This window comes from Acipenser ruthenus, chromosome 5 (assembly GCF_902713425.1).
Source record: "Acipenser ruthenus chromosome 5, fAciRut3.2 maternal haplotype, whole genome shotgun sequence".
Lineage (NCBI taxonomy): Eukaryota > Metazoa > Chordata > Actinopteri > Acipenseriformes > Acipenseridae > Acipenser > Acipenser ruthenus.
In genome coordinates, this window is record NC_081193.1 from 59,245,616 (window position 1) to 59,272,433 (window position 26,818).

At 37.0% G+C, this 26,818-nt stretch overlaps 1 protein-coding gene across 4 annotated transcripts in view; it reads left to right on the forward strand.

The window, feature by feature from the left end:
- The window catches only part of fam120b (family with sequence similarity 120 member B), a 78,408-nt gene continuing 51,590 nt past the window's right edge, over positions 1-26,818 (forward strand). For 2 of the 4 annotated variants that reach the window (XR_004663491.2, XM_034005144.3), the window contains exons 1-6: positions 1-339; positions 9,945-10,966; positions 12,789-12,969; positions 15,330-15,431; positions 23,973-24,145; positions 24,390-24,482. Coding sequence is in view for 3 of the 4 variants with exons in the window: in XM_034005144.3 (XP_033861035.2) it covers positions 9,956-10,966; positions 12,789-12,969; positions 15,330-15,431; positions 23,973-24,145; positions 24,390-24,482 (1,560 nt within the window). In the remaining variant the exon portion in view is untranslated. Of the gene's footprint in view, positions 340-403; positions 838-9,944; positions 10,967-12,788; positions 12,970-15,329; positions 15,432-23,972; positions 24,146-24,389; positions 24,483-26,818 lie in introns of those variants that run through there. The other 2 variants (XM_034921384.2, XM_034921383.2) reach the window with 2 other exon arrangements.

Here is a 26,818-nt window from a genome sequence, read left to right on the forward strand (position 1 = left end):
CGGAAATAGAATAAAAGTGAAAGTTCAAGTGGCGTACTTTACTTGTGTCAGTGTACCTACAGCGTCCTTTTTAATTTGAAGTATTTATTTTATTAAAATTAATTATATTGGAACTGTAGTGACATTATTAAAAATAAAAAAATAAAAATACAATAGTAAAAACACCATAGCTGTCTTTCTGCTAATATTAATAACTAGAGACCGTGCGAAATGCATGAGCCGCCCTCGGTCACAAAACTCAAGACATGAAAATATCCGACATCTGATTCAGTCAGTGTTAACACCCATACAGAGAAGTGTATCAATTTAACCTGGACACAACGTCTGCCAAACAAAAAAGTAAGTGCACAAGTAAACCGCTTTTTTACTTTGGTATCCCTGAGCTTCCATCTTTTTTTTTTTTTTTTAAGGATTTCTTAGGACAGTTTTTTGTCACGGACTCCTTCACTGCCGTGTGACATCACTTCATCTGAAATAGTCTTTTCATATGTTGATCTCATTAACAAGAACAATCGGGAACTGCTGGTTCATTACTTGTTTTAGGAATAAATAAGGTCATTTTTCACTGTCAAGGTATACACTAGTACTACTGAACTCTTCTGGAAACAGTCGCACAGTTTCCATCCGGGTATTTTGTGCAGGTTTCCTGTTGGCTGTGACCTGTGCAGTTTTGTTTGAAGTATGCTCACTGCACTTAGCTCCGTGGTTTCAATTATCTTGAAGTAGCACAAGAAGACCTTGTATTTGGAATCCGAGAAGCCTAAGGAATATGCATATTTTTCCTGGACGACATTTTGGGGTGAAATATTTGATTAAAACTGCAGTTTTTATTTTTAGGTGAGCCAAATAACAGATTTTTGAAGGAAAGCTGTCACCAACCCATTGGGATATATGGTGCTGTACCTTGTGCTCAGAGCTGCAGGGAAAAATAATAATGTTGCCCTTGTAGAGTGTAATATTTATCTAGAGGTAAACTGCTTCCCTCCCTGCATCATGCAACACCAAAAGCCTCTTCCCAGATAAATACTGCAACTGCACTAAATAGTAATAATAATTTAAAAAGATACATACTGTATAACAAACATGTCAGTGACATTCAAGAGAACCATGAACTATATCCACTGTATGCACATGTAAATGTAAGGTTGATATATATGCCTTCATATATGTGCAGGCCATGTTTAATATAATATGCAAAAAGAGACATGGGTAGTTGACAAAGTCATGTCCGGAAATTGAAAAAAAAAAATTCTCATATTGTTGATGAAAATCATATAGTTGCATTACATTGAGTCTGAAGTTCTCAAACAAATATGTCGTAACCTTGGATTTTACATTTCAGTCCAATTTTATGAACAATTTAATGCATCAGTGCCTTGAATTTGTCCTGTGGTGTGACACCATAAAATATGTATATGTAACATTTCAAATAATCTCGTTTTGATAACAAAATTGTTTATCTTCATCCTTGACTACTCCTGTTTATAGATCATTGACTATCTTTTGATTATCAAGTGAAATGAGACAGAATTTGCTGTTATAATGGTGAAACCCGGGTGTCTCCCACTAAATATTGAGTAAGATTTGCTGCAATTTTTCTGCACATTGTTAAAAATCCATGAATTTACTTGTGTGGTATAATGACATTATCTGCCACATACTCTACAGTTCTTATCATATTTTTCTTTGGACTCAACCTTTTTTTCCCTCTCATTTATAAATGTCACCCCAAAGGACACCATGTCACACCAAAGGAAGAAACAAGAAGCAGTGAGATTTTTCCCTTTCAAAAATATATTTTATGAAACTTTCAAAAGTGTGTGAACACCATACAATCTTTTAAATGTAACAATTCAACAAAAGATCTGGAAATGTGTTTAACACAAGCTTGAGAAATGTGCCAACTATGAAACTTGAGGTTTAACAGGCATAACAAGGAATGATTTGCTAATGTTTGTTTGAAAAATAATTAGTTTGCATAAAATGTACCCCACATCACTTAAAATGTTCAACATGATATTCAATTGGCGCAAATAACTCTGTAAAATACCATTTACACTGGATTATTATGAGAACATGTCCACTGGTGTGACAGCTGTGTCCACTGGAGTGACATGAAAATGGTGTCACACCAGTGGACATATCTGTCACACCAATGGACTTCTCATGATGTTTGGCCATTTTGGGGCCTTGTGGTGATTCTCAAGCATTCCATTTTAACTCACTGGACTCTTTTCTCACTGGTTTTCATAGTTTAATGATTAAAAGGTATACTTTTTTGCATTCTCATTTAAAAGGTGTCACACCAAAGGATGTAACAGATGGACACAAAGGGCAGTGCTAGAAAAGTGCAATATTTTGATACATTTATGATAAAAAAAAAAACTAACCCTCTGGCCACACCATGTGCTCCAGCGATGTCGTCTATACTTCCTGATTGAGGAAGGACCTTCTTCTCCGCAATGGTGTCCAAGTAAATGCACGTTTTAAAATCACATTATGGTGTCACACCGCGGGACGTCCTCTTTGCGGATAACACATAACCTATCATCACTATTTAAAAATGTCATGTATAGACTTGAGGAATATCATTCTTATAAATACACTTCTGTGTTGACATGCCAGGAATTTGAGAGTGGACTTTTACTAATTATTCTTAAAATGATCAATGTTTTTCAATTTTGCAGCTCTTCATAACAGTCACACCAGTGGACATTGATGTTTAGTTCAAAATTCCCCCCAAAATTGTTGTGCATTTTGCAACTTTACATATAGTTTAGATTAAATACAAAGCCTTTTACTATATGACACAGTTTTAATCAAAATAAAATTAAGTTATAATTGTTTTTTGCTCCATGGAAAGCAAAAACAACACGCCACGTCAACTACCCACATACAGATGGGCAGAGAGACAGACCTATTTATCTCGAGATTCTTATACTGAAATAGCTTGTGCTAAATGTATTTTTCAAGTTTCATCATAAAAATATGCAAGAGATGGTCGGACAGATAGGCAGTCTCCGTATACCCCCAAATTATGACACACTCAGTAACAAATGTTAAAGAAGGTTCGTCGCAGACGTAACTATTGGCACCCTATGCTTAAACCATAATTCAAGGCAACAGATTAAGGACAAGCATTTAGTAAACCTTAACCAGTTTTTAATAAAACAAAAAGCAAAATACACAATTTCTAATAATTTAACAAAAAATCTTTATACAAAAAAAATAAAGAATTTTAAAGTGTTTGTTCATGACAAAAGTATTAGCACCCCTGCTTTAGTATTTTGTGGTTCCTTCTTTTGCTTTTATTACAGCTTTCAGACGTGTTACATTTTGTTGGTAAAATCTGGTCCCATTCTCTCTTACTGTACATATTTCCTTCAGCTCAGAAAGATTGGATTTACAATGCTTGGCTACAGCTTTTTTCATATAAGTCCAAAGTATTTCTATTGGATTGAGATCTGGTGATTTTGAAGGCCATTCCAGAACATTCTTTGTTTTCTTTGAGAATAGAGTTGACTTTGCCGTATGCTTTTGGTCGTTGTTGTGTTGGAAGATAAACCGTCTGTCAATCAGCCTATGAGCAGATGGTATCGTACTTTGTAGAATATTTTGATACATGACTACATTAATTCTATCTTCAATCACATGAATGTCTCCAGTCCCTGAACTGCTAAAACACCCTTATATCATGATTGAACCACTTCCATGTTTAACTGTAGGTACAATGTTTTCTTAATTTTTCCTTTTTTTTCTCCAAACATACTATGGTCCATTTTTGGGGAAAAGTTATATTTTAGTCTCTTTGGACCAGAGCATTTAGTTGAAGAATGCTTCAGATTCCTGTTCATATTTGAGACTTTGTGTTTCTGTTATGAATGTGGTTTGCAGTGAGGTTTACGTGCATACACCTCTTCTGTGTTCAGGTGTCTTTGTACAGTTCTTTCGTGCACTATTTTTCCAGATGCTTCTACATCTTTCTTTAAGTCCTTGGTTGTTAATCTGCTGTATTTGTATTTGTCTTTGGATGTTTACTTCTTTCAAGCGTTTCAGTAGAATTTGTTCTGTGGTACTTCTTGATTATTGCTCTGTTTATTGTGGATTTTGGTAATATTTCTTTGATATTGTTCTGTAGCCATTTCCTTTGTTGTAGTTTGCTATTAGTGCTTTTCTCAAATGTGAATCCAACTCCATTGTCTTGACCATCATCTGCTGTGTTGCCAAAATGTTCTTCTTCAACAGATGTTGGAAGGAATTACTTATTTTTTTGGCTATTGACTTTATAATGCAGCATATACTTCAATGGAAGGATTCCACGCATTCTAAATAAGGTTGAGCTAGAGAGATATAATCCCCGACATATGCCCTTAGAATCTTTGTAACTGCATCACAGAAACAAATCAAACAAGATCACTCCAGCAGCTATTAACAAAATGTTGTTTAAAGTAAATGTCAACCTTTTTAATAAGATGTCAATTGAGGAAATGCTAAATCAAAACATCCTAGAAAATACGAGCACCTCTGAGATGTCTACAGTCACTGTAAGTAGTGCAGAGAGAAGTACTGTCTGACAAACTGAAAAACCTACCATCAGTACTACTAGTAGTGCTAGACATGGGAGTGTTACCCAACAGCAACTTGATTTAATTGAAATAGAAAGTGAAAAAAATACTAGAAAACAAACAGCTTGGACAATTAATGTTTTTCGAGACTGGTTCCTGGAAGCATTTCTAATAACTGCTCGATATCTGGAAATATTCAAATCAATTACCAAGGAAAAGACTAATTATTATTATTGTTATTGTTGTTATTATTATTACAATTGCACAATCTTTTTTTTTCCTATCTTTGTCCTCTGATTATTTTCACAGAAGCATTTAATAACTTCACACTAATAATAATAATAATAATAATAATAATAATAATAATAATAATAATAAGTATTTTTTTCACAATCATCTGTTCTCTTTTTTATTACTTACTTAATTACTATTGTAATGACCTATATTTTTTGAATTAGTTCTATTAAAAATGTAGGCCTACAGACTTAAGGTAAAGGTGCCAATACTTTTGTCATGAACAAATGTTTGAAATTGCTTTTGCTTTTTTTTTTTATATAAAGATTGTTTGTTAAACTACCAGAAATTGTATATTTGGATCTTTGTCATATTGTTCACTAAATGCTTGTGTTTAAGTGTTTTCTTGAATGATCTTCTATTAAGTGTAGGGTGCCAATACTTTTGTCTGCGACTGTATATCTCTACACAGTGAGTAATTTACAATTTAGACAATGAATAAAATGCAACGTTACCTCATGAGTTACTACCTCATACTTAATTTAATGCTAACTTATGGGGTAGGCATTAACTACATCCTGACATTTTAACTGGAATGTTACTTTTAACTACTGTACAAAAACTTGGTCATACAATAAAAACAACAATTATTCTTATTTGCTTTATCGACCGCATGCAGTATAGTCACAATTGACCATTGAGGCTTGAGAAAGTAAACTCAAGCTGTGCAGCAAAATTGCTATGTGTATTCTGTACGCATTACATTTAAATATCATACGTAATTCATGTGTTTTTCAATGCACAAAAAAACACCCAGTATGCAGCTAACCTGGAGTGCTGTCTCTGCATGTGTGTTAAAATGTAAGACAGGTGCCTTTTAATTATCCTTGTATTCTGACACTCTCAATAGCTTGCAATAAAGTACAGTATGTCTAGATCATGTATCATCACAATGTAATTGTGCTAAGCATATTTTGTCAGAATGTGTGTGTGTGTGTATATATACAGTGCCTTGCATAAGTATTCGCCCCCTTTGGACTTTTCCACATTTTGTAGTGTTACAACCTGGAATTAAAATGGATTTAATTGGGATTTTTTGTCACTGGTCTACACAAAATATTCCATAATGTCAAAGTGGGGAAACAAATCTACATATTTTTCAAAATTATTTACAAATAAAAAACTGAAAAGTCTTGATTGCATAAGTATTCCGCCCCTTTGCTGTGACACCCCTAAATAAGCTCTGGTGCAACCAATTGCCTTCAGAAGTCACATAATTAGTTGAATGGAGTCCACCTGTGTGCAATTAAAGTGTCACATGATCTCAGATTAAATACACCTGTTTCTGGAAGGCCCCAGAGTTTGTTAGAGAGCATATCTAAACAAACAGCATCATGAAGACCAAGGAGCTATCAAAACAAGTCTGGGATAACGTTCTGGAGAAGCACCAATCAGGGTTGGGTTATAAAAAAATATCCCAAACTTTAAACATCCCCCGGAGCACCGTTAAATCCATTATTAAAAAATGGAAAGAATATGGCACAACCACGACTCTGCCTAGAGAAGGCCGTCCACCAAAACTCAGTGACCAGGTAAGGAGGGCATTAGTCAGAGAAGCAACCAAGTGGCCAATGGTAACTCTGAAGGAGCTGGAGAGATCCACAGCTGAGATGGGAGAAACCGTCCATGGGACAACTATAACCCGGATGCTCAACAAAGCTGGGCTTTATGGAAGAGTGGTGAGAAGAAAGCCATTGCTGAAAAAAAACCATATCAAATCCTGTTTGGATTTTGCCAAAAGGCATGTGGTAGACACAGCAAACGTGGAAAAAGGTTCTCTGGTCTGATGCGACCAAAATTGAACTTTTTGGCCTCAGCGCAAAACGCTATGTGTGGCGCAAAGCCAACACTGCTCGTCACCCTGAGAACACCATCCCCCCGGTGAAGCATGGTGGTGGCAGCATCATGTTATGGGGATGCTTTTCATCAGCAGGGACTGGGAAACTGGTCAGGATTGAGGGCAAGATGGATGGAGCCAAATAGAGGGAAATTCTAGAGGAAAACCTGTTTCAGTCTGCAAGAGACCTGGGACTGGGGTGGAGGTTCACCTTCCAGCAGGACAATGACCCTAAACACACAGCCAAAGCTACACTGGAGTGGTTTAAAAACAAGAACCTGAATGTCTTAGAATGGCCCAGTCAAAGCCCAGACCTCAATTCGATTGAGAATCAATGGCAAGACTTGAAAATTGCTGTTCACCAACGGTCCCCATCCAACTTGACAGAGCTTGAGCAATTTTGCTAAGAAGAATGGGCAAAAATGCTGGATCCAGATGTGCAAAGCTGGTAGAGACTTACCCCAAAAGACTCACAGCTGTAATTGCTGCCAAAGGTGCTTCTACCAAGTATTGACTCGGGGGTGAATACTTATGCAACCAACAATGTCTTTTTTTTTTGTTTAATTAACTTTTGTGTAAATACAATAAAAAATATTTTGCACCTTCAAAGTATGTTGTGTAAATCAAATAGCAAAAATCCCAATTAAATCCATTTTAATTCCAGGTTGTAACACTACAAAATGTGGAAAAGTCCAAGGGGGGTGAATACTTATGCATATATATATATATATATATATATATATATATATATATATATATACAGACGTGCTCAAATTTGTTGGTACCCTTACAGCTCATTGAAATAATGCTTCATTCCTCCTGAAAAGTGATGAAATTAAAAGCTATTTTATCATGTATACTTGCATGCCTTTGGTATGTCATAGAATAAAGCAAAGAAGCTGTGAAAAGAGATGAATTATTGCTTATTCTACAAAGATATTCTAAAATGGCCTGGACACATTTGTTGGTACCCCTTAGAAAAGATCATAAATAATTGGATTATAGTGATATTTCAAACTAATTAGTTTCTTCAATTAGTATCACACATGTCTCCAATCTTGTAATCAGTCATTCAGCCTATTTAAATGGAGAAAAGTAGTCACTGTGTGGTATCATTGTGTGCACCACACTGAACATGGACCAGAGAAAGCAAAGGAGAGAGTTGTCTGAGGAGATCAGAAAGAAAATAATAGACAAGCATGGTAAAGGTAAAGGCTACAAGACCATCTCCAAGCAGCTTGATGTTCCTGTGACAACAGTTGCAAATATTATTAAGAAGTTTAAGGTCCATGGAACTGTAGCCAACCTCCCTGGGCGCGACCGCAAAAGGAAAATCGACCCCAGATTGAACAGAAGGATAGTGCGAATGGTAGAAAAAGAACCAAGGATAACTGCCAAAGAGATACAAGTTGAACTCCAAGATGAAGGTACGTCAGTTTCTGATCGCACCATCCGTCGCTTTTTGAGCAAAAGTGGGCTCCATGGAAGAAGACCCAGGAGGACTCTGAAAGAAAAACATAAAAAAGCCAGACTGGAATTTGCTAAAATGCATATTGACAAGCCACAATCCTTCTGGGAGAATGTCCTTTGGACAGATGAGTCAAAACTGGAGCTTTTTGGCAAGTCACATCAGCTCTATGTTCACAGACGAAAAAATGAAGCTTTCAAAGAAAAGAACACCATACCTACAGTGAAACATGGAGGAGGCTCGGTTATGTTTTGGGGCTGCTTTGCTGCACCTGGCACAGGGTGCCTTGAATCTGTGCAGGGCACAATGAAATCTCAAGACTATCAAGGCATTCTGGAGCGAAACGTACTGCCCAGTGTCAGAAAGCTCTGTCTCAGTCGCAGGTCATGGGTGTCCTCCAACAGGATAATGACCCAAAACACACAGTTAAAAGCACCCAAGAATGGATAAGAACAAAACATTGGACTGTTCTGAAGTGGCCTTCTATGAGTCCTGATCTGAATCCTATCGAACATCTATGGAAAGAGCTGAAACTTGCAGTCTGGAGAAGGCACCCATCAAACCTGAGACAGCTGGAGCAGTTTGCTCAGGAAGAGTGGGCCAAACTACCTGTTAACAGGTGCAGAAGTCTCATTGAGAGCTACAGAAAACGTTTGATTGCAGTGATTGCCTCTAAAGGTTGTGCAACAAAATATTAGGTTAGCGGTCCCATCATTTTTGTCCATGCCATTTTCATTTGTTTTATTATTTACAATATTATGTTGAATAAAAAATCAAAAGCAAAGTCTGATTTCTATTAAATATGGAATAAACAATGGTGGATGCCAATTACTTTTGTCAGTTTCAAGTTATTTCAGAGAAAATTGTGCATTCTTCGTTTTTTGTGGAGGGGTACCAACAAATTTGAGCACGTCTGTATATATATATATATGCATATCTATCTGTCTATCTCATGGCACCTCTACCATATCCCTTGATATGTATCCCCGGCATAGGATAACAATGAAAACTCAGACTTTTACATCAGCAATTGTATTTTGCATGTATCCTTTTTTTTGTTTAAAAACTCCAACAAACAATGCATGTCCTGAAGTCCTTATATCTTCAGGTACTACTGTAAAATAAACACTAACAGTTAACAGTTAATTAACACCCCTAATCCTTGAATACTTTCTGTGATATGGCCCATAGATGCATGGTACTCGTGATGTTAGAATCTGAACCCTTATCAACTTTGGCATCAGAAGCACTACAAATTTAACACAAATAGCCCATACCAGACTGAAAAATAATTTCTATGGCGAGACTCTGTCACCTGTAGATTAACAAAAAATGTTCATATGTGGCATGTTTTTTTACCTTGAAAAAATACATATCTCCAAAAAAATATAGGTGATAATAATGATTTATGGTTAATGTTGAAATATCCCTTTTAAACGTTTACCACAGTGAATTTGCACTGCAATTTAACAGTTTTACCAGGTTTACTGTGTGTTTCCATGTTTTTATATGCTTTACAATGCTTACCTGTATAGCCTTTGCTATGTTTATTACAGCTTGTGATGCCTTTACTGCAGTAGGGATGTTAGGGTCATTCTATATTTATTCCGTAGTTGTCTCTAACAGTTGTAGGATTACAGATTCCTCAGTCAGTAATGTTAAAAGTTGTAAACAGCCACCAATTAGGAAGACAAAGTATTTTTTCCTGAATAGTATTACACATAATTTGCATTTCTATGAGTTTGTCTTAACTTGTTAAAACTTATTTTCTTACAATTAGCAGGAAGAGTGATGGGGGTGAAAGGGTTGCAGTGGTTTGTGGAAAACGTAAGTTCAGAAGTCTGTGTGGAGGTGAATCTACAGGAGATGGCTAAGCAGTACCAGCGTGACCAGCCCGGGTGTACCCCTACTCTGGTGGTCGATGCAATGGCATGTTTGAGGCACTGGTACACATCTGAAGCCTGGGTGCATGGTGGGCAGTGGCGAGAGTATATGCACAACCTTGAAACCTTTGTGAGAGCATTCACAAATGCAGGCATCAAACTGGTATTCTTCTTTGATGGAGTGGTGGAGCAGACAAAGAGGGCAGAGTGGGTAAAACGCAGACTGAGAAACAACAAAGAAATCAGCCAAATCTTTCAGTATATCAAGACCACTGGACAGCAACCAGGAAGAGAGATGTTCTTTATTCCCTCCGGCCTGGCTACATTCTCACGATTCGCTTTGAAATCCCTTGGTGTAGAAACATGGTGCTCAGTGCGAGAGGCAGATTATGAAATTGCCAGTTATGGACTGTTTCATAACTGCATGGGCATTCTTGGACAAGACTCTGATTACCTCATCTATGATACTGTCCCATACCTATCCATTAGTAAGCTGCAACTTGGCAGACTGGTCACTGTTCTTTTCTCAAGGGAAAATCTTTGCCAGGCACTGAAACTCAGTAAGAGTGACCTCCCACTTTTGGCTTGCATTCTCGGCAATGACGTTGTGCCAGAGAACCAATTACAGAAGCTTCGGCGTAGCTGCATGGATTCGTATTGGCAAAAAAAAAAAAAATGTACACAACAAACAGTTTTAGCAGTAGCAAACTATATTTCAGGACATCTTTGTTTAAGTGAAGGGTTAAAGGAAATTACAAAACTGCCAGTGTCTGAAGCAGACAGGGCTTTGCTTGAGAAAGGAATTGATTCATATCTTCTACCTGAGCAGCAGACCCCTTGGCTTCCTTATCGAAAGAAACACTCTTCTTATGGGGCCCAGGTTGAACTAAGAAGTGGCTCGAACCAAGACATTATACAGGTACTTTTAAAATCTAATTACAAAATTTAACAAAACCCAATTCCCCCATGTTGTTTTTTGGAAGTGTATGGATGGCCAAGCTTTTTACTTAATTTAGTCAGATTTTTAGATTATGTCCAGAAGTTTTTATAGCTGTTTTTGCAAAGCAATTTGAACACCATTTCATCTTGAAAGTTTAGATATGTAAAATAGCACTGACTCCAGCCAAGTAAGTATAAAGGGTTGAGAAAAACTAATGTGGCTCTTTTATATGGAACCAAACATTAGGTCAGATTTAGGTACTTGGCCCCCTTTTGAAAACGTATGTGCACAGCTTCACTAACGTAAGTGAGATCAATAATGAAATGTTTATCTTGGTCATTTTAATATCACAAAATTATTGAGAAACTTTTTTTTGTAAAGTAAATATGTCACATCTTCACAAGGACAGAATAACTAGTTGATTCTGGATTGTCATATATGAAGTCCATGCTCCTTCATCTAAAAGAAAGAAAAATAATAAAGCCAACACTTTCTCATGATAAACAAACAATGTTGTATTATATCTATCCAACATAGCTACTTTCTGTGTTCTCTTCTTGAAAACTGAAATATAATATCCATCTCTCTTCTTCTAAGCTTGTTAGCAAGGGCTTTACTATATTAGCCCTTTTTTGAGATTGTCAGATTCATTTATAAATCTTGAATAAAAATAAACTATGAAGTGGTGTTTGACCCTTGATGGAATGTGGAACCTCCTGAAACTGGCATATTACTGGTAGTGGATTGTTTCAGTGGCTCCGTGCGAAACCAGCACATCCTTAGCTATCAGAAATACTTGACAAAGTAGCCTTCCTGGCAATTCTCACTGTTCACTATCACTATTCTTCACATTCCCTCTTAATTTAGTTATTGTAATGCCTGAAGTTCTAGGCCTTATTATTAAAATTATTATTCAGCTGCTGCCAGTTTACTTTTGACTGCCACTGATTGCTTAAAAAATGAAAATATTCCCTTGGCCTTAATAGCAGAAGGCAATATTTCTTATGTTGGAGCTGCTTGTATTGAAAGTTAAGCAGGAAGTTAAATAGAGAATACTGCATGGGGTAGTGTGTGGTATGAGAATGTAATGCCTACTCAAGTGGTGAGATGCCACGCAAATTGTGAGGGTCTAGAACCAACTCCCCAGTAATGTTGTTGCTGACACCCTGGGATCCTTCAAGAAGCTGCTTGATGAGATTCTGGGATCAATGAGCTACTAATAACCAAACGAGCAAGATGGGCTAAATGGCCTCCTCTCGTTTGTAAACTTTCTTATGTTCTTATGCAAAGACAGAGGGGTTTATCCAAGCATCCCACCCCGAGGGTGGGCATAAAATTATTTTATCACGCACTACTCCTTGCAGTATGTTTTGTAATCTCTGGTGAGCAATTTTGTTTCTAACTAAGAAGCATAAGAGAAGACAGCAACTACGGTTGGAATTCCCTTTTGGTTTGACAGCTTAGCTTGTGCTGGGGTCACACTCTCTTGCTGCTGACATGTGTTACTGGAAATATCAACTGGATGGGGCCATTGAAAAAATTGCTCACCAGTTATTATTAACTAAGAGAAGCTTGTATGTTTTATTTAAATGGATTGTCAGTAATGGTAAGAAGAGGGTTTTTTTCCAGAAAGGAAATATCTGCAATTTGAAGACCGCAAATCAGACATTTTTGGTTATTGTGTTCAGAATTCAATTTAGATATATGTTATACCTGTTGTGTAAGCGTATTTCCACTTTCAGGGCAACCTTTGGGAAAACAAGAAGATAACCTATTTAATACAATGTTGTTATTTTTGAAGTTTGCAAAAGAGCAGCACATCAGAGCAGATAATTTTATGGTTTTCAACATCCTGAGTGCTGGAGAAGTCAGTTGCAGCAATACTTTAGAAGATGACCAAGATCCTGATCTTCCTGGACATGCACTCGTTTACCGGCCTGCCCGTCAGCATATTTACGCAGTCCTGTTGGGTGCAAAACAAGGTAAGCAACATGAGCAGAATGTAACAGTACCCTTCACTTTGGCCTGGGACCTAACGTATGGTTGCCATGTTGTGTTTACAATAGAACCTCAGAGTTACGAAAACCTTGGGAATGGAGGTGGTTTGTAAGTCTCAAATGCCTGTAACTGAAAATTAGTTTTCAATGGTTTTAATAAATGTGACCACTGGCTATCTAGAGCTTTAATCTGGCAAATAATACAAGGATACAGCACAGTAATGCAATACTTGAATTGTTATGGTTTGAAAGGCTTTAAAATCAAACTATACGTTGGAAAATGTTAAATTTAAACTTACTATTCAGATTGTAACTGTAACAAAAACACAGATTTAAACGTCCAGGAAAAGCCTCTTTAATGTTCTGCTTGTTTTTATTTTATTTTAAACAAAATGCAGTCCGTCAGACTCCTTTGTGCATTTGTTTTATTTCAATTGAAAGTGTAACACTTTTGCGTTTCCAAGTACTTACCATTTCAGATTAACATTGTGCTTTTCATAAACGGGATTCTGGTTGTATTGTGGGCATGGTTGAGTGATTGCATACTTCCATCTAAAAGTGGGGTGTTCGGTTGACCGGTCAGTTCATAAGTTTGGTGTTCCTAACTCTGAGGTTCTACTGTATGTGGTTTCCAGATAATAAAGACCAAATGCTTTAACATCTTGGCTTCACCTCTGGTAAACAACTGTATTCTAAGACTCTCCAGGTCAAGTTTGATTGTGGCTCTTGTGCATGAAAGAACGCGTTTGTGGTTGTACTTCTATGAAAACGTCATACCTCCGTGACAATTAGAGTTGCTGACGCTATCTTTGCAGGGTTTGAATTCCTCTGACATAATAAATAAATCCTCTGAACCGACAAGGCTGTGAGTTGTGGTTATGTGACCTTTTTTTTTTTTTTTTTTTAAAGAAGCCTTAATCAGTAGTAATGCATATATAATAGTAACAATAGCAAAGCTTCATTATCATTAAATACATTAAAACTAATACAACATACCCTTTATACATTATTATCCATGGTTTGGTGTCATATTACAGTTTAGATGAATGGGGAAAAGAAATGATAAGCCTATATTTAAATCTTACAAGATACTTGTTTGTACTTGTTGATACACCACAAAAATGATTAGAAGAATAGAGGAAATAAGCCCATAAAATACTTTCTGAAGGTTGAAGTATCCCGCCAAGGTGTTCCAGTGTACAGGCACATGTATATCTGAACCACACCCTGTCTTCTCTGATTATGTGAAGCTTGTTAACTGTTTCACTGCTGACTAACTAATTGAACTGCTTGCTGTGAAAAGAAAGCAAGTCTACTCAAACCTCTCTCTATTTCTATATGTTTAAAATATCTATCTATATAACTAAAATAAACTGAACCAGTAAATGTACCAGCTGATGGGTCAAATTATAAAATGACCAAGGGAATGTTGGTTAATTTACAGAGTAGCCAGTTATTTTATATAGTTAGTGGTACACGTATAAACAGAAATGTTAGGTAGGTTATAATGTGTCAAATGATGCTTCTGCTTGTACTAAAGTTCTCTCAAATCTCAAATATATACACATTTCCCAAATATAAGTAGAAAACATTTTACTGTTTAGTATAGGCAGTGTTTTATTACTACCCATTTTGTCTTGAGTCATAATCAGTGTTATGTTGCTTTTTGTACTTTGACACAGAGTTGTTTTTTTAAATCGTTCATTTTCTGACATCATCACAATTAACATAAAATTAATATGGTAAGATATTTTAGACCAAAAGGTGAACCGAAGAGTACTTTGGGAAAGTTTTGAGTTCCACAGTCTGGCTGAACTTCTGCTAGAGATACTGGCAGGTTGTTAGGACTTGATTACAAGGACATAGAGGTTACAGTGTTAATGAGCCAACGGCCCCCGGAAATGCATCCTGTGCACAGAAAAACAGGAGTTTAGAAGCTGCAGCTGAATGAATGACATGGAATGAGTGAATACAACAGCTTAGTTAAAATGCTTAATGTACATTATTATATGGTTCTGAGTTGCAATATTTTTCCATTAAATTCTACTCCCTTAGGCAACATTTTTACTGTGTGACCTCATCAATGTATGTTGTGTCCCCTCTGTGTAGATTTCTGCAATACAATTCTGTTTCTACCCATACTATTACTTGATTCATTCTATGATAAAAGTATATAATAGAACAAATGCCTCTCTTAACTGCATCTCTCCACACACAGTACTGGTGGTTTTATTGGAGTGCTTATTTTCGGGATAGCTCATGTAAACAGTGATCAGATTAGCCAAATAAATAATCTCTGAATTGATTTTATTTTTTTAAATATATTATTTTCTACATTCATGTAGATGGCAGTGAATCACCCCCTTCAGTGAAAGAGTGGTTTGTCTACCCTGGAAATCCTCTTCAGCATGCAGAGCTGGTTACAGCTGTACCCGTCGATCTCCCAGGTAATGGAAACAATGACAACAACTTAAGCTGTGTATCCCTATAGCACATCAGGGAGGGGGTTAAAAATCCTCCCTGCCAAATGCGTACAAAATAGTATTTCTTAATTGTTTTGTTAATTGTGTAATTGTTTTCCAGCTGGCATTATTGTAAATTGAAGCCAGCTGATTAATATAAAAAGGCAGCAGTCAGTCTGCTCAGGGCTGCTGAGTAGAAGGAAGCAGGAGGCAGTGTGCTCAGGGCTGCTGAGTAGAAGGAAGCAGGAGGCGGTGTGCGCTGGTTCCAAGCAGTCACAAAAGTGAGTAAACCGTGACCCTTGCAAAGCTGTACTGCAGGGGTTATTTGTTTATGTTCGCTGGTAAACAGCTTAGCTGTCCTGTAGTTAGTTAGGGTGTTCCTGTGTCTAGGTAGTGCTCTGTAAGGAGTTAGACTTTTTGTGTTTGTGTTTATTATTGTGTTTTATTAAAAGTGCGAGTGAAAGCGCTAAAACTACAATTCTGTGTGTCGGGTCTCAGTTTAAAAGGGGCAAACGAACGTGAGTGAGTGCAGCTCTTTTACAATCCCTTCATCATGCAGACATATCTAACTAATACAAACAAAACACGTGTTTGGCTTGCAAAGTGTTTTTTAAGTAAAATGCAGTGTAAAGAAAAAAGTATTTTGTCTTAAACATAAAAGGGTATCAATATCCCTAATATCTAGGGCGAAGAAGCTGGTGTCTGAAGACCTGAGCTGTCACTTTGGTGCATTATGAGTCAGAATATCTGTAATGCAACTTAGAGCAAGGCTTTGAACCCTTTAAGGTACAAGGGACATATGTGTCCACCAGATAAAAATGATGCTAACTTTCTTATTTTTGCAATGAGATGCAATTGTCAGTTTCCTTATGATACTTAACTCACTATCAAATGTATTTTAAGAAGAAACCGTTTGAATAACCACTCAATTCCTTGTGTTAAGGGCTTTGTAGGTGAGCATTTCAATTTTAAGATTAAAACAAAACCTGACTGGTAGCCAGCGAAGCCCAGTAAGAATAGTGATGATATTTACAGTTGTATATCTATATACAGTTTAAAATATATGTATTTTAATCTAAAAGCTTTTACTATACAAACATTCTGCTGTTTAAAGTTAACTAATTGAACATGACTTAACTAAGTAAAGCCCTGAAACATCTGCAAAATAATATGAATCAATGTTCAGTCCTCTGATGACTTTGACTGCTCCTCAAAGCATCCTAAGAAGGAATCATCAGATGTCTTGATTGCTGTTGTACAGCCTTAATTCCCAGGGGGAGGCTCTTTTTGCAGCAATTTCATATGGTGACAGAGTTCATGTTTAGTTTGTTTTGGTTGTCCAGAATCCAGTGAGCTGTGCCCTGGAGTCTAGGAGTGGCTTGTCTACTGAAGGACTCCACACCAACAGCCTTTGATAATTAGACCTGTATGTCTCTACAATCTTGATAATGCATTTGCCACTGCTGTAATTGTTACATCTTACAAAACATCAACCTCTGACCAAAGATACGTAGTTTTGAAAGTTTTGACTGTATGCCTGAAAATCCCTACCAACAGATTAGTCGTCTTTTCACTAAAGTTATTAGGTTACTAATCAAGGCTAATAGAGACTTTAGAATGAATTTCAGTAATAGGAAACACAGTGGCTGATCTGCATTTTAAGAGCTGAAATTGAAAGGAGCCAGGAAGTTAGTAGAGAGATGGCCATCTCTCTTTATAGCAAAGATACCAACTCAAATGACAGTACTAAACTCATCCACAGCTTTACACTCCATAGAAAGAAAACATAGACATTAAAATATTGAGATTGGACATGTAAATAGAGCATTGTACTGAAACAAGAAAAATATATCTGAACAATTAAAAAAGTCCCCTGGAATATTATTCCTGAGTTTCTTTCTAGTTTTGTAACATAAATGGTTTTTTTTCTCAGTTCTGTTGTGAATCTCACTAAGAAAACCGTTTTGTACAGTATATTTCTCCAATATGCTGTATGTACTGTACAGCTGAGAGGGAAAAAATATAAAAATGAAAAATGTAGTTATAAATGGGCAATCTTAAAGTCCCTTATTGTCACCATTTATAGACTGTCCATTTTGAAGTAATATTTAGTGTGTTTGACTGTGTTAAGAAAACTGGAATTATGTTTTGAATTGTGTTTTTTTTGTTATTGTCTAATTCAGTGGTTCCCAACATGTGGTCCGCAAGGCCATCGGACGGTGTCTGCGGGAAAACAAAATAAAAATAGCCTCCTTGCATTGGACAGTCCCCAATTTCACAACGCAAATCATCTTCGGCAGAACATTGCGCCTGCCGCTCTATTTGCACACATCGTATAAAGACTGGTGACTAAATCACGTCACACGCTGCAACTCGCTGCACGTTAGAAGTAATCCCACGTGATTCAACCCACTAATGCGAAGTGTGTCAACAATGGATCACTGGATAAAAACAGGGTCTTAGAAGAGGAAAATGAAGTGACAGTGGAGTACAGAGGCAACTCGTCAGCCGAGGCAAGTGAGGCATGGCCTCACCAAGAATTCCCAAAGGCTAAAAAAAAACATTTTGCATATATATATATATTTATATAAAAAGTGTATGTATGTGTATATATATATATATATATATATATATATATATATATATATATATATATATATATATATATATATATAATATATATATATATAATATATATTTAAAATATGCTTTTTATATAACATTTAGAAATATAAACACATTCAAGCACAATTAAGCATGTACATATTCAATAAATGTAAGTCCACAGAAGTGCTGGTGACATTATTTAAAAGTCTGAACTCGCTTTCACCAGTAGCAAAAGCGCAGTGCCAGAATACTGGAACAATGTATTGCTGCTGTGAGGAACAAACCTTGAGCGCCTCAGAAAGCTGCTTCTTACAATGTAGTAGTGCTGCTGCTTATGGTAACCACAGCTTGTTGAGGCATCTGCTGGATTTTTCTTTTTTTTAAATTTTTTAAATAATGGCTTTAGTTGAATCTGATATTATATACTACCTGAGGAAAATACATATTACAGTAAGATCCCAAGAAGAGAGACATTCAATTGTTAAGGGCAGCAGAATAACACTAGCACTGCAGATTTTGAAGAAAGACGATAAACAAATGCAGCATGGAGTCCATAAAATGGCAGGCAGCGCTGTGAACAAACTATTGTTGGACATGTTTTCTTCTTTCAACTAAATAATGCAAGGTTACATCTCTTTTAATGGATGTAAAGCTGTCAGTTTCTGTCAACATAACAAGCTGCCTTGTTCTTTTTTAATTAAGGATTTTGTATTTGTGTGTTTATAGCAAATGTTCCACGCTGGTGTCACGTAGTAACTTGTAGAGCTAAATAATACATGTTTTTAAGGTTCTGATTTGCCAATTGATTATGATTATCCGCGATTCTTTTTGTTGTATGTTGTTTACAGTGCTAATTTAGCTTTTTTTAATTGATGGGTGTATGTTTTGCATAGCGACTGCAGTCTGTTATTTGAATGTGTTAAAATGCTCTCAGCGGAAGCATATGTGATATCAGCTGAACAAAGTAAATTTACTTTTAGTATGTCATCCATTGGGTGGGGGGTGGTAATAACTATTTTAAGACTTGTGCCTTACCTGTCAAAAAAAAATATATATATTAAGTCATGTGCCACCACTACTGGTATCAAGTAAAACCCTGCAACAGACACAAACTAAACATAAGTTGCAGAAGTACAGCGATAAATGGGATTTACTTGGACCGGTAATGAAGAGGAGTGACGACCAGTGTGTGTTGTTTCACGGGGCGTGAGCTAGGCCTCCGAGGTGATGTTTAGGTATGTGGAGTTAGTAACAAATGAAGCATGTAAAGAGAGAGGCTCCGCCTCTTCAACGGCCCAACACATTGAAGGCGGGTTCCATCATTGAGGAGACCTGACAAACAGGAGTGGGGGTCACCGTCTGTGAGATGACCCGACATACAAAGAGGGGGTCACCGTCTCTGAGATGTCCCGGCATACGAAGAGGCCTGCGAACCATAAAAAAACATTGATTAGTAATATTAACACATAAGAGAGGTTCCTGTCCTTCAATGACCCGACATATTCAGTAGGGGGGTTCCGTCTCTGAGGATACCCGACATACAAAGAGGCTAGCGAACTGGAAAGAAAAACATGGAGTTAGTAGATATTAGAGTAGTAGTTATTAGAACATATAGAGTGGGGTGTTCCGCCTCTTCAAAAGCCCAACATAATAGAAGGGGGGTTCCGTCGCTGAGGAGACCCGACAAACAAGATAAATATAAGCATAAGAACCTGAAAGAGAAGACAACAAGGGATCATGCATGTTAAGGAGAGGTTTGGCATGGAGAACCCTATTCTATGAGGTAACAGAAGCGACGCTTAACAAAGGGTTAGAGAAAGTGGAATTACTAACCCCCCAAAGAATGGACCCCTAGCTCCCCACTGAAATCATTTATGAGAAGAAAAAAGAACCGCCAATGCTTATAGAAAAGAAGAAAAAATAGAGAAGGCATTTAACACGAGAAGGAAAGAAAACACGTAACATGACAAAGGGGTTAGTAAACTTTACCCAACTGACCATGTGAAGACCCTCCGCACAGTGGAAAGGAAAACCCCCCTTTTTTCTTTTTTAGGGGGAAACCTTTGCTGGCCTAGGCGGATAGGTCGTCCCCACTCTGGATATACTAGCAATGGACTGATGGGCAGATGCTATTTCTGATGATGAAGAAGGAATGTAAGCTTCGACTGCTATTGAGGTCCAGCATCCCATATTTTTGATTAGATGCTGGTTGTTATTGCTGCTGAGGTGGCTGCCCTGATTCTGATGAGGAGTGTAGAAGTATGGAGGAAGTCTTGCTGTGGAAACCAAAGTGGAGAGCTGAGAAGAAAACCAATGCCTTGATATAACAGACCCACGTGCATTGATGAACAGGGGGTCGGAAGGAGATTTGGGTTTACTTTCAGTGATATATTTCAGCATGGAAGCATATGGGCATAGAGGAGAATCAATGTTGAAAGCGGAATGCATTGTCCTTGCCGAAGCTGATCTGTTTTCTGAAATGCGTAGGAAGAGAATAAAATGGGAAACTAGAATATGAATGAAATCACTGCAGCGAATACCTAGAGTAGGAAAGCTGGCAATAGAAGGAACTGATATTCTGAGCATCTCAAAACCCCCCAAAAATGCAGATAGACATATGGTTTCCATTGTTGTCATCAATTGGAGAGAAGCAGCCTTGATGGAGGACTGAAATCAAATTGCTAAGAATGACTATAAAGATAGGCAGGCGAGAAGGAGAAGCGGCCGGAGAGCTGTTCTCCAACTCTTGATAGTAGAGTTGGAGAAGCAACAGACATCAAACGAAATTGGTGTTGTATTACTGACAGGTAGCTGGTGCCGGATGTAGAAAATCCTTTGCGTGTACTATGAAAGCCATGATCCAGTCTTGGTTGAATGGAGTCGGATTAATCCTGCTTTGGGAACAGAAAAATCAATAGGTGGTACAGCCAGTGAAATAAGAGGGGTGATGGAAGTAGGAGTGCTGCAGCCATGATGCTTGCGCTGTATTGAGTAGTCTACCGATAGGTAGGTTCAGTTGAAAATTAGCTGGTTGAACTGGAGTGTCACTGCTGGAATTGGGAGAGCTGTAGGGACCAGACTGAAGTCTGGAAACTAGAAAATAAAACTGACGCTCTATAATAAATAGGGCTTCTGTTTTTCTGGTTTTATTAATTGTATTTTTCTGTGCTTATTTTTAGCTATTTTCGAGTTTTATGTTAATTGTTTTTTTTCGGGGCTTTCGTTTTTGATATACTGTATGAAATTAGTGTTTTCGGTTACTTTCCAAAATGCTTGAGCGTTTTTTTTTTTTCTGTCAAAATATGTATAGTAGTAACTGGACAGTACTTGCACACTTAAGTTGTACTGTCTTTCCTTTGCTGTCTTCCACAATGAAATCCCTATGGTCACGGGCACATTTTTCTGGGGTATTTGTGTGTATGTGTTTTTGTACATTTTGCCACAATTCTGTTTTAAATCCTCTGCATCTTAACTGTAATACAGCTTTAAATCCCATTAACAAGCCTCCATCCTGATTTGTAATCTCGTTTTAAATCTCGCAAGCAGTCTCCAATAGAAATGTAGGAATGTGCTGTCACTCAGTAGTTGGGGCAGGTTTAAAGTATTCAGAATGAATCAATGATAGTTGCACGTCAGGAAGGCAGGACCTTGCTCAGCAGCACTGGGAAACATATTTATTATTTTTGTAGGTTTTATTTTTTAATAGAAAAAGGGTAAAAAGTCAACGTGAATTGATTAACGATTTCCTGGTGTTTTTCTGGTGTTTTCTGGTGTTTATTGGCTATCCACCGATTTCATTTATTTTGTATCGGGTGTGTTTTATCAGTTAAAACCAAAAATCAGAAGCCCTAATTATAAATGCCTGGTAGATGTCGCGCTTGGGTTAGAAAGTTATTTGATAGTAAAATCCATATTAACCGCCGCAGCAATTGCATAATAACAGGTGAACCTTTATTGATAATATTAACTGTAGATTTATTTTTGCAAAAGAAAAGTATTGGCTTCTTTGACCAAAGATGATCCCATAGATATGCTGCTGCGACTATCGGGTACATTTCGAGAAGAGTTGTGGATTTTAGATGTGGTGATATGTTTTAGATTTCTAGTGGCCGTGCACCAGAAAACCATTGATTGTTTAAAAACCTCCAAATCCCTTAAATGAAGTGTAAATAAAGCCAGGTCGTGAGGTGCTGAATTGAAATCATCATAGAATATAGACAGGCCATGAGAGCGAACCACCTTTAATGCCTTTTCTAGCTTCTGATGAAATATTAATTTGGGAATCTAAGTTTTTGCTGTTGATGAAAGAGCAAGTATGTCCGACCTTGGGGAAAATGCAAATTGCAAAATTAAATGGTCCAGCAAAGAGATCGGTACTCTTTTCTTAATCATATTACTGACCTGAAAGTTCTGAATAAGGGAACGAATATGGTCAACTTTAGATACAGGGGCCTTACTTACTTTCAATGCCAGTATGATTCCTAGAAATTGCAGTGGCTAAACAGAAAGTTTCCAACACTAGATATTGAGATATTAAAGTATTTAAAAACAGTAAAATGGCAAACAAAAGGAGAGGTAGATGAACGGTTCTTAAAGATCCCATGCAGGCGAAGACAAACAGCTGGAATGGAGTGTAGTGTTGGAGAAGGGACAGATATCGCATAATACTGATGTTGGATTCCGAATAAGTAGGCTTTGATAGTGAAAGAGTGCTTGGTCTGAACAATAAAAAATGAGAATACAATCTTGATTGAAATGGGTTGAGGAAATCCTATTTTAGTTCAGAAATTGTTGAGAAAAGTACTCCAGCCAGTGGCGTAGGATGATCTAGTTGAAGGGTGAGAGTAGATGCCATGTATCCTGGGCTGAATCCAGGAGATTATGAAGGAGAGATTTAGTTGAATAGATGATTTGATTGCGGAGCTTCCAAAGAAGTTGGATGAGCTGTAGACTTTATGATGGAATCTGGATATCTGTATCCAAGCTAAAGCATCGGCCGTGTTATTGTGAGTACCGGGAAAGGGGTGATTAATGGTTTAAATAGAGTAGACTCAATTGATGAATGGAGATGATAGGATAGAGGGGGCCTTGCTATCGCCCCCCGAACCACACATAATAGGTTATCATATGTTACGAAATGTTGTCAAGCGAAAGTTTGAAGCCAGCTAATCTTTGGTGCCACTTAGAAACCAAACACAGTGACCCTGACTCCAAAAATAAGTTGATTAGAAATGCATTCTTGAACATGACAGTGAAATTCACACAAGCTTGACATCAAAGGAGGAAGACAGTCTAACAGAACTTTCATAAGACAGCTCTTTAAAGTTAGTCTTCATACAACGAAATCTGACTGACTTCTGGTTACACTTTCACCACATACTCTTGTGAAAGTGGATTTTCTGTGCTTGTTGGGTTGAAATCAAAGTACCGGAGTAGGCTGGGTGTGGGACCAGATTTAAGGCTTAAACTGTCATCAGTCAGACTGGACATTCAGGCTGTGACTTTGCTGAAACAGCACCAGCCATCTCATTAGCTAAGTTAATCAATTTCTCGTATGGCATCGTTATCAATTGCTGCACTATAGTGGAAAGCAACATTAATAGAACTTCCTTGTATAGTTTGTTGCTATGATAGTAGTACATGGCGGTTTGCAACATTTTTGGACGTTCTGAAGGGGTCCGCACACCCAAAAAGGTTGGGAGCCACTGGTCTAATTCATTCATTCATTCATTCATTCATTCATTTGTCTCTACAAATTACTATAAAATTACCATGCCCCCCCCCCCGAAAAAAAAGGGCTCAAATTTTGGATCTTATAATGTTGTTTCATTGTAAGATGTTCCTACATTATTCACAATCCGATTAATTGCATATATTTCAAAGCATTTTGAATCAAAGTGATTTGTTTTTCAATTACAGGCAGAAGGCCAGATCTGAAAATACTGTGGTTTTCTGAAGAACCAGAGATTAAAAATCTTCGTTATTCCACATTCCTTGCTTTATTCGACATACAAGATTTATCAGATGAACTCTGTGCTTTGGAGACACATCTAATAGGCACATGTTGTCTACTAATATACATTGCCTTACAGGTAGGAAAAAGTGATGCTATGTAGACAGTTGTTTTCATAATGTTTGATGCTAGTCAGGAAAGGTGCCCTAGACATTTGTTTTCATGTGTTTTGTATAGGAATGTAATTGTATTTTTACTTTTTATAATCCATACAGCCCCTCTGATGTTTCCGTAGGAGACAGTTATTTGTTTTAGCTTGTTGCATATGTTGGTGAATGAGATTTAATGACCTCAGACTATTCATTTTTGTACATTTGTTTCAGGTAAACAATCTTTGCTTGGAAGACATAGATGCATATCTGGCTCAGACTCTTTGTGTTCGCACCAAATCACCTGACCAACTTGCTTGTACTCAGGTATGAACTTTAATGAAGTACTGCTGTCCATTTACTGAGCTGCATATGCCTTTTCTATGGGATGGATTTACTATTGTTTCCAGTGCTGCTAAATGGAGGTTTGCATCTGTTTTTTGGAGGAGTTTGCTTCCCACTGCAACCAATACTTACTAAAGCTGTGTGAAACTTAGGTCATTCAACGTACATAATTACTAATGTTTGCTTCAAATAATATGTAAACATCTTTTACTTTCAATCTTCAATATCAACAAATAAATGTAAAAAAAATCACTCACCCTGACTTTGTCACTTAACACTAGAACCGCCTCAGTTATACTCCTACCTAAAACTGCTGTCAGCAGTCATTATGACGGTTACATTTTAAACAACATCAATTAAAATGAAAGACAAACTATCGGATACAACTTAAAAGTTTTATTCAAGCACATCATATCAAACATCTGCACAGCCAAAACGCTGTATTTAAATGAACAATTAAATATAAAAGGGTTTATTTTCTAAATTATCACATATAAAGCATTACTTCAAAAACTGAAAAACTATAATAAAGTAAACATTTCAAAAGAAACTAGTGTGTAAACAGGTATATATGTACATAAAAACTGTAAAAACTAAAAGTTTTTAATTTAAAATGAATGTAACATTTGAATGTTGCTTAATTAGACCTTTTTAATTGCTCTCAGCTCCTACAAAGTTGCAGAGTTCAAGTTATGTTATAACTAACTTGAAACCTGCAACTGTTTAAGAGCTGAAAACAAGTAAAAAGGTCTAATTAAGCAAATTATTAGTTCAATTAAGGGTCTAGTTAAGTAATTGAGAGCTCAGTTGGAATGAAAACCAGAAGACACACAGGGTCCCCAGGACCAAGGTTGGGAAGCCCTGGTGTACGGTTCACGGTACATATTCAGTCTTCACCCCTCCTCGAGTCAGTCGTCAGGCATCAGTCCCCCTCAAGGTTTTTTTTTTTTCGGGGAGAGTGAGGGGTTGGATGGAGTCGTCTCAATCACCCAGTCAAACAAGAGCAAAAAAACTTTCGGAGCTTCCATTGGATGAAACAGATGTCAGTGTAGCTGCTGATTGGTGCATGTGTTTTTACCTTTCTTCAGCATTTAACCCTTTGCGGTCCATTTATTAATCTCGCGTCAGGCACGTCAGGTCTAATTAATTTTCACACGCGCAGTTAATTTTAGACGCGCTGTTTAAAAGTATTTTTTTCCACAGTCAAACGGGTTTAAATGGCCCTGCATATCAACAAAGCACTCACTAGGCATCTCCAGCCCCGCCCCACCCTTTCGTTCGCTATAGCTTTCACCTATGTAAGAAATAAATAATAATAATAATAGTTGTACATACCGATCGATCATCTCCTGATCACTCGTTTTATCACCAAACTCCTCAATAATGCGATCCAAGTCATTATTTTATTACTATAACATCTCAAAAAAGCTCTGCAAATGTCCGTGTTCTCTGTGCACTGATTCAGTCAGCCAGCTTATTTACTTACGACCGCCCCGTTATCTGATACCAGATGTCATGTATGATTAATCATGAGATACGCCTTTTTATTTTATTTTTTATTTTTTCCGACTTGTCTTGGCTCCTGTCGCTCCCACTCGGCAATTGAATGGTTTTCTTGGCTTTTTCCGGAGAAAAAACGACTAGAAACCCGTTTTTTGCGTTGCTATAATGATGTCGGACCCAGTCCGACAAAGGACCTGTGAGGAATAATTGCAATGTCGGACCCAGTCCGACAATGGACCGCAAAGGGTTAATATGTATACTGTAAGCGTTTTAAAAAATACTTTAAAAGTTACAATGTGCAATTTTATTATTTGAGTTTGTTTGGATTTAAATTGTAAGGCAAATCTTCTCAGCATACGGCATCAGACATAACTTTTTTTGTTTGTTTTTTAAACAGTTTCTTTTGAAATTAAATGTTATTTGAAGCGCTTTCTTACGTGAAAACCACTATATAAAAATAAACAGATTGTTTGATAACCCCGTTATTAATAATTTTGATTTAATAAAGTGTGTGTTTGTGTAGGGACTGGGTAAGACCGAAACTACGGAACTTAAGTTTGCATTTTTTCTATAATAACAAAATCGTGTCTTCATATTGTCTTTTTATATTATGAATTCTTAAAAAAAAAACAAAAAAAAAAAACGGGTTTTACACATCAAAATGTAACAGAAAACAATCTAAATTACACATGTACTATGGGGTACATGAGAGAAGCTTGCTTTTTCTTCATAAAGACACAAATGTCTACTTTCTAATGCTTTTCTTCAGAAAATGATACTGTTTTCTGTTACACAAAAAACAAACAAACAAAAAA